General features: G+C 36.2%; 1 protein-coding gene across 1 annotated transcript in view; it reads right to left on the bottom strand.

The window, feature by feature from the left end:
• The window catches only part of LOC121860965, a gene marked incomplete at its 5' end in the record, with an annotated part of 152,005 nt that overhangs the window by 73,773 nt on the left and 68,915 nt on the right, over window positions 1-9,317 (bottom strand). The window contains 1 exon segment of the mRNA XM_042358385.1: window positions 7,570-7,731. Within this exon segment, the coding sequence (XP_042214319.1) occupies window positions 7,570-7,731 (162 nt within the window).

Here is a 9,317-nt window from a genome sequence, read left to right as displayed (position 1 = left end):
AATTTACAATTAGTACACCCTAGAACATAACAGCACCAAACAAAATGCCTGAGAAACAATCAGTTGGAGAGCACTGAAAAAGCATTGTGAAAAATTCCATTAAATATCCCAAGCATCATTACACCACTAATTATCCCAAGAATCAACCGTCGGCGATAAGACCGGACTCCCGCATGCTCCAGGAGTATCGCATATAATGATTTTGAACAAAACGATATATCAAGTTTTCTTCAACCCAAAAAACGCAAGCAGTCCCCTCTTATGCTTCCACCTAAATAATTACTAAGACATAAATTTGTGATTAATATTCAATTACATATCCATTAGAACATAACAGCACCAACCAAATGCCTGAGAAACCAATAGTTGAAGAGTACTGAAATAAGCATTGTGAAAAATTTCATTAAAATATTCCAAGCATCATTACGACCACTAATTATTCCGCAATCGAACTGTCGATGATAGGACCGGACTCGGCATGCTCAGGAGTACCTATACTGTGATTTGGAACAAAATCGCATATATCGAGTTTTGTCTCGACCCTGGAAAAAACGCGTAAGGGTCCCCCCTTATGCGTTTTTCCACCCAAATATGATTATCACTCAGACATGAAATTTGGTGGGATTAATTTCAGTAATTAAGTACATCCATTAGAACATAACAGCACCAACCAAATGCCTGAGAAACCAATAGTTGGAGAGTACTGAAATAAGCATTGTGAAAAATTTCATTAAAATATTCCAAGCATCATTACGACCACTAATTATTCCGCAATCGAACTGTCGATGATAGGACCGGACTCGGCATGCTCAGGAGTACCTATACTGTGATTTTGAACAAAATCGCATATATCGCGTTTTCTCTCGACCCTGGAAAAAATGCGTAAGGGTCCCCCCTTATGCGTTTTTCCACCCAAATATGATTTTCTCTCAGACATGAAATTTGGTGGGATTAATTTAAGTAATTAAGTACATCCATTAGAACGTAACAGCACCAACCAAATGCCTGAGAAACCAATAGTTGGAGAGTACTGAAATAAGCATTGTGAAAAATTTCATTAAAATATTCCAAGCATCATTATGACCACAAATTATTCCGCAATGGAACTGTCGATGATAGGACCGGACTCGGCATGCTCAGGAGTACCTATACTGTGATTTTGAACAAAATCGCATATATCGCGTTTTCTCTCGACCCTGGAAAAAACGCGTAAGGGTCCCCCCTTATGCGTTTTTCCACCCAAATATGATTTTCTCTCAGACATGAAATTTGGTGGGATTAATTTCAGTAATTAAGTACATCCATTAGAACGTAACAGCACCAACCAAATGCCTGAGGAAACCAATAGTTGGAGAGTACTGAAATAAGCATTGTGAAAAATTTCATTAAAATATTCCAAGCATCATTACGACCACTAATTATTCCGCAATCGAACTGTCGATGATAGGACCGACTCGGCATGCTCAGGAGTACCCATACTGTGATTTTGAACAAAATCGCATATATCGAGTTTTGTCTCGACCCTGGAAAAAACGCGTAAGGGTCCCCCCTTATGCGTTTTTCCACCCAAATATGATTTTCTCTCAGACATGAAATTTGGTGGGATTAATTTCAGTAATTAAGTATATCCATTAGAACATAACAGCACCAACCAAATGCCTGAGAAACCAATAGTTGGAGAGTACTGAAATAAGCATTGTGAACAATTTCATTAAAATATTCCAAGCATCATTACGACCACTAATTATTCCGCAATCAAACTGTCGATGATTGGACCGGACTCGGCATGCTCAGGAGTACCTATACTGTGATTTTGAACAAAATCGCATATATCAAGTTTTGTCTCGACCCTGGAAAAAACGCGTAAGGGTCCCCCCTTATGCGTTTTTCCACCCAAATATGATTTTCTCTCAGACATGAAATTTGGTGGGATTAATTTCAGTAATTAAGTACATCCATTAGAACATAACAGCACCAACCAAATACCTGAGAAACCAATAGTTGGAGAGTACTGAAATAAGCATTGTGAAAAATTTCATTAAAATATTCCAAGCATCATTACGACCACTAATTATTCCGCAATCGAACTGTCGATGATAGGACCGGACTCGGCATGCTCTGGAGTACCTATACTGTGATTTTGAACAAAATCGCATATATCGCTCTCTGGACAAAACGCCATATGGTCCTTATGCTTTCCACCTAAATATGATTTTCTCAGATACGAAATTTGCGATTAATTTAAGAACTACAATCCATTAGAACATAACACAGCACCAACCAAAATGCCTGAGAAAACTAATAGTTGAGAGCACTGAAACAAGCATATCAGAAAATTTCTAAAAATATTCAGCATCATTATTACCCACTAATTATCCCGCAAAATCAAATGTATGATAGGACCGACTGCATGCTCAGGAGTACCTATACTGCGATTCTTTGAACAAAAATCGACATATCATGGCCGACTCCTGAAACGCTAAGGGTCCCCCTACGCGCTTTTTCCACCAAATATGATTTTCTCAGACATGAAATTTAGTGGGAATTAATTCTAAGTATCAAACATCCATTAGAATAACACCAAACCAAACAAATGCCTGAGAAACCAACAGTTAGCATCGAAAATTTCACACATATTCTACACTGGCTGATGATTACTAATTATTCAATCTAACTGTCGATGATAGCACCAGACTTTAATGCCCAGATATCAGATATCTCGCTCTATAAGGCGCGGGCAGGATGGCCCCAAATTTCCATTTAAAAGTGCTTGAGCTCTATTCGCTGTATAAGACCGCACTCAAATGTGACATCACCCACTGACCCAGTAGTCTTACCAACCATCCTTAGTTTTTAAAATAGCAACATTCACTTCAAGTAACGTCATCAACGTTACCCGCTATGTAGGTAAACACTAGTGACGCTACTTGCCGCTTATTATTTACCGTAACTGAACTAATGTCAGTGTCCAGTGAAAATTTTCATATACTTGGAAATGGATTTACTGATTTATTTGTTTATTTATTTATTTATAATATACTGTACACAAGTAAACACACTGCAAGTATTTCTTTTTATCTATACGCTTGTTTCGCATTTATAGTGGAGGAGTGTTCTCTGTTCCCCGTAGGACTGTGTCTGGATTGCTTATACAAATAGCTACCATCAGATTTTCAATTGTGGTGTTTTATTAGGATTGTGTGAAAAGAACACACACACACACACACACACACACACACACACACACACACACACACACACACACACACACACACACACACACACCCACACCCACACACCCACACCCACACACAAACGACAAAACAGGTACAAAAAACAAATGTTAAATGAATCATTTATGGCATTAGGGCATTGGTTTGACATAAAGACGGGCTATAAATAGCCCATTCTTTCTTACAGCTGCCAATGGAAGTTTGGTAATTAAATTGATGTTTATTTCATTGTTTGTCTAATTTATCACAACAAAGTAATATTACTAAAATTGTAGGAAATAGTAGGCAGCTATCAAACAGTAGATACACGCCCAAGATATTAGCCATAATGTGTTGGCTAATGGTGACCCCATGCCATATGGCAACACGAAATGTGACCAAGTCCAGGTTCAGCTGACTTGATTTCTGTTTCATTTATACAAGCAATTGCAAATTAATTGTTCTTCAATTTCTACAACACAATATGCTATTACAGTATATTACTTACTTTTGATCTTTTTTAACTTTTTAGTATTTATTTATGGTTAGTTACTAAATACGCTAATTCACTTGCCAATGGCATCAATGTTACCAGCTGGTGTAGTAAACATCTAGTGACGCCACTTGCCGCCTGTAGATTTAACTGCTCTAAATAGTTTCAAGAATTAACGAAATATTTACTGAATATTCCTTGTAAAAATAAATTTTAAATTAATTATTTATAGAGAGGCATTATTACTGCAAATATACCGATATGCATTACTGACCACTCCACGGCTAAAACAGCCCAACTCGTCACTTTCTTGTCTTCTCATCATAACGAAGTGGGGAGGTGTGATGATAGCTAAAGTTTATAAGCACTTTTGTATGTTAGACAGGCTATATTACATTTTATTATTTTAATATACTGCAATCTTAATTTGAACTAGCCACAACGAAGTTTTAGTATAAATAATTAGTGGATCTTGAGTATTATTTATGTTTTATCAATTACCTGACACACTAAACCACAATATTTATGAGGTAAGAATTTTATATCTGCGATTAAGACGACCCCCTAACTTTGGGGGGAAGATTTCCAGACTCGGCATGCTCAGGAGTACCGGTAAATCATACAATGTGTCAAGTTGCTGGGTGTATAATGAGTCATGTCATATATAGGCAAATTCAACATAAATTCTTTTTCTTTTCACTGTTTGATATAATGAGCTGTATTATTTAAGATCATAGTTTTCACCTAGAAAAATTATATTATCATACAGAGTGATACAGAATAACTGATACAGGTAGAGACCCTTAAAACTGGATCTCAGAAAACTGAATATTTTCATCTCTGAGTAAGGTTAAATTTTCTTACTTTGCAAAGTCAAGTTTTGCTTACAGACACAAAATCTTGGCTGGAGGTATATTCTGCTCCTTAAAGAGAAAAGTAAAGAAAGTAGCATTGCATATATTAAATAAAGAATAATACATTAAATATACAGTAATATATTTAATGTATGGTATTTTTCTTTATTTAATGTATGCAATGCATCTTTCTTTACTTTCCCCTTTAAGAAGCAAAATATACCTCCAGCCAAGTTAAGAGTTCCCTAAAAGTGAGTTAAATTGTTTTCTTTACATCTCAGAAGATCCTTCTAGTGAGTTGTGACATTTGTTAGAAGTAGAGTTCCTATGTTGACTTTTAAATAATATTATACAGTATTACCACTAGGGCACAAAGGCTACTCAGATGTTAGTACATATTGAAATCACCCATTATGAGGTGTGATTATAAGTATATCATCATCACAGTAGTAATGAAGTGATTCTTCCACAGAATAAAGAAAAAAATGCAGAAGTTGACATATCACCCCCACTGGGCACTGAGGTTTATGGGGTAATGGAGCCAATTTGTATATTTTAAACGTTTTTATCCTTGTCACTAAGAGAAAATTTTTTATTTAAATTATATCACATCATGAACTGAGCTCAAGGCAAAGAAAACCCCTATAGATGGTAGAGTCTTGACTCAAGCTCATCAATGGCATCCACTGGTGACAGCTCTCAATGCTGTGTGTCTCACGGGTAAAATTACGCACAATGCAAAATAGTATAAGATGTGACATGCATAGGTGTGTTGGCTCAGAGTGTGCAACCCCAGTGGTGCCAGGGGGTTTGGTGGCATACAATTACACTGTACTGTGAGGAGCAATTTTGCAAGGACTGTGTGATTGGGGGCAGTAAGGAATTTAAAACACTGCTGAATTTGACAAAATCTAGAATTTTTGACTAATATTGCCCTGACTGAGAGACCACATACCATAGCCTTTGAAATTGATATTGGTCAAATTAAACAAAAGTTTTGAAGTAACTTATAGCAGTTGCTGCTTATTCTCTCCAGAGCCATGTTAAAATAAACAGTACAGCTCCTCCCCGACTTACGACGGGGTTAGGGACCGACATCCAGGTCGTAAGTCGGAAATACTTAAATAATACATAGAAAATCTAAAATGGGTGTCTCTTTTTCTTCTCATCGCCACAAAACACTCACCTTTAATCTTGCCAGCCATTTTAAAGTGAATTACAAACGAAAATTTTGTCTGTGTACTGACTTTGGGACTCGAAAATACGTAATTTGACCATATTTTGGTACGACTGAGGCAGGTCGTAAGTGCGGGTGGTCGTAAGTCGGGGAGAAGCTGTATCTGGCATAAGTGAAAACAATACTGTAATAATATTCGATTAATATAAATATATACAAATAAAGAAAATCAAAGTATTGGTCTATAAGGAACTTGTGAGGCCTAAACAAACCCATATAACTTGCTTTTAGGGAATTCTCAAGTTGTATATAGACTTTATTTAATGTTAATTTTTGTTTAAAGTATGCACCCAATGACGTTTTATTTTATTTTTATTAAAGCAAACATTAAATTGAGTTAACAATATGGTTCTGCAATTCAATTTGCAACTATCTACTGATCAACTTCTAGAAAATTTGATGATTACTATAAAAGATCAAAGTGGACAGAGGTTAGTAGACGGATCAGTTTGGAAGCCTTTGTGCCCAACAAAATACTCTCCTTATATAAAATAAATCTTTTCCTGCTATTTAGTGGCATGGTAACAGGTGGGGCCACTAGGGCCATGACTCCAACTGCTACGACCAACAAGGGGTGCTCAAATCATGCTTGGGGGCACCATAATTGATAATTAAGGGGAAATTTACAATGTCAATACTACAGTAAGTCTTCGTTTGTCGTTATCCCCGACAATGTTGTTTCGTTATAAGGTCGCTATTCTTTTGATACCCATGACTTAGAAAACGTCCCGCCAATTCGGTATAATGTCGTCAAGGACTACTTTGTACGGCACATCACCCTCTCTCATCTTGGAGCGCTACGCTCTCTCATGGAGCGTCACAGCGTCCCCAGTCTTTGTTAGGCTTCCACATCATTCGTGCGTGTTAAGTGTTTTTGCTGTAAATACTGTACTGTAACCATTTGAAATGGCTTCCAAGAACCCACGAAGTGCTGGTGATGCTAGTGTTGTGAAGAAGCAACGTAAAACCATTTGCCTTGCTATGAAAATGGAGGTTTTAAACCGTTTTGAGAAAGGTGAACGTGCAGTGGACATTGGTGTTGTGCTAGGTCAACCCCCACAACAGTGATAGTATCCGGATCAGCACAGACAAGATTAAGGCTAGTGCTAAAAGTGGTACATCTATGAGTATAATATATACTATTTTCTATAAAAAATTAATTGAATTTCTGCATATGTAATGTATTTTATGGGGCAAAGGGAGGCTGGATACGTAACTCCCGTATTTCATCTATTTCTTATGAGGAAAATTGATTCCGTTAACGTCGCGGTTTTCAGGAACGGAACCACGACGTTAAGCGAAGACTTACTGTATTTCCATTTGAATCATTAAATTATAAAATGCAACAGTTATTGGTTGAATTGGTTAATTTACTCACGTGTATGATACATTTTATTTTTGTTTGTCAGCTAATTTTTGTGTCAATGTTCAAGGACTCTCATCCTGGAATCTGACTTTCTACTTTTTCTTTTTATGTGAAGGAGGAGGTACCCACATGAACTTGGCCCCATCTGCTACATATGACCCACCAAACCACTGACTCAAATTATCATTATTATCTATAATAATAGCTTTAAATATTGCTTTGGCAATATGTATCAACATTGTAGTAATAACAAATACTGTACATATAAAGTAAAATGAAAGCTAGGGAAAATACACAATACACAATTCCAAATATTTTTGTGCCTGATCAAACTAAAAGCACTAAATGTTTAGAAAAAAAAATACAGGTTATTAAAACAATACTACTTTGTCACCCTAATGACTTACACCAATCAGGCCTACATATATCCTTCTGAGTAGGATTGAGGGACTCGTCGACTGCCACAGCACACCAAGGCAGGCCATTCTCCCCCTTCACACATCTGAACATCACACTCCCCTCATGGAGGAATGGTACACATCGCTTCTTCTTCTCAATTGTCAAGTTACCTGCATTTATACAATTATGATTCTTTAGTCCCCAGATACAGTAAATTTAAATGTTTTGTATTTTTTAATCATTTAATGTTATTAAAATATTCTAAGTGATTTACCTGTTTGTTTACACTGTGTTCCCTGACTCTAGTATAGAAAGCTGCAAAAATTAGGGAGTGATCCTCAAATCCCACTTTATGGCTAAGTACAATTCATGTGATACTTTCTACAAGCCACACGCTATGAAGTTGAAAATGTGTGTAACTTGCATTAAATTACAAATGTCTATCTACATTAACTATTCCATTAAGAAAATTTTGAACTAGTTATTCACCTCATGACTGCTACAACAGGCCTCTAAAGTGGGGTGATCTTATTTTATTTTATTTTAATTTTTTATAATTTTCACTATGTATCAGCTTACTAATCATTCAGGCAGTTGGTCCATCCAGGGTAACTGATGATTCACAATACAGTACAGTACTGTAAGTCCTTTTAGGGACTTACAGAAGTAATCAAGGAGAAGATATATTTTTGTCTAATTTAGCACTAGCCTTGAGCCAACACTTAGGCTCAAGGTTTTTAATCCTGTAGACTGTGGACTACAACTGGAGTTACCCATGATGTACTTTGATTATCTAAGAAAAGATTTCTTGATTTTTACACATCTTGTTACTGAGATAATTCAAAGCATCATAAATTGAGTCAATCCTGGCTTATTTTTCCCTTTTCAATAACTTCATTCATGTTAATAATGTTCATTAATATTAAATATTTGCATACAGTATGTATTCCTCATAATTTGCAATTCAAGTAGTGTATAATATAACATCGATTTAAAGTGATTAAATTTAAGATTATTGATTTAAAGCGACACCTACAATTAAAGACAAGGTTTTAATTTAAACAGAATCTTTCAATTTTGCACCTAATGTTTCCCACCAGACGTCTCTGGGCATGCTACCCTCTCAAATCCTCAGTTCTATCTTTTTTTCTTACTGATTTGAAACAATTAGCAGCTAGGCGATCGGTCAGTCTCTGTTCGCTGTTGGCGTGCTGGGCATGCAATGACACTCAAGTGAGCGGTTTCAACAACTGCTTTTATCACCTACTGTATCAACCATCACTGTTTAAGAGGCCAGCTACTGTCATTAACCACTAAATCAAGACAAGCAATTACACTAGTATATAATTACCTGTGGCTGTGACATTTAAACATCTAATAATTACTTAACCGTAATATAAGGAGGACAAGTTGCTTTAATTGTTCTCAACACTACTTACCCTCCAGCACCGCTGCCGTCATTTCTTCTTGGTGAATCAGCTGTAAATCGCACAAGGAAAGCTCCACTAATTTGTGTTGTAATAGCTAAAATACTAGTGCTAAAGTTTTTATTTGGTATTTATACATCTTAACATGATGATGATGACTTTTATTTTGTATATTGTGTTTGGGACAAATTTTTCTTCAGTCTGGTCAAGTATATATACATCATTTTTCTGTCAGGAAGATGGTGAATCTTTATTGACTAATATCTCGTTTTTCAGTCCTTATTGAATACAGTTGTTTTTGCCCGTCGGGCTCGTCATCACTGAAAAAA

The sequence above is a fragment of the Homarus americanus genome, unplaced genomic scaffold, assembly GCF_018991925.1.
Source record: "Homarus americanus isolate GMGI-L3 unplaced genomic scaffold, GMGI_Hamer_2.0 scaffold40248, whole genome shotgun sequence".
Taxonomy (NCBI): Eukaryota; Metazoa; Arthropoda; class Malacostraca; order Decapoda; family Nephropidae; genus Homarus; species Homarus americanus.
This window is presented reverse-complemented; position numbering and strand designations above follow the sequence as displayed.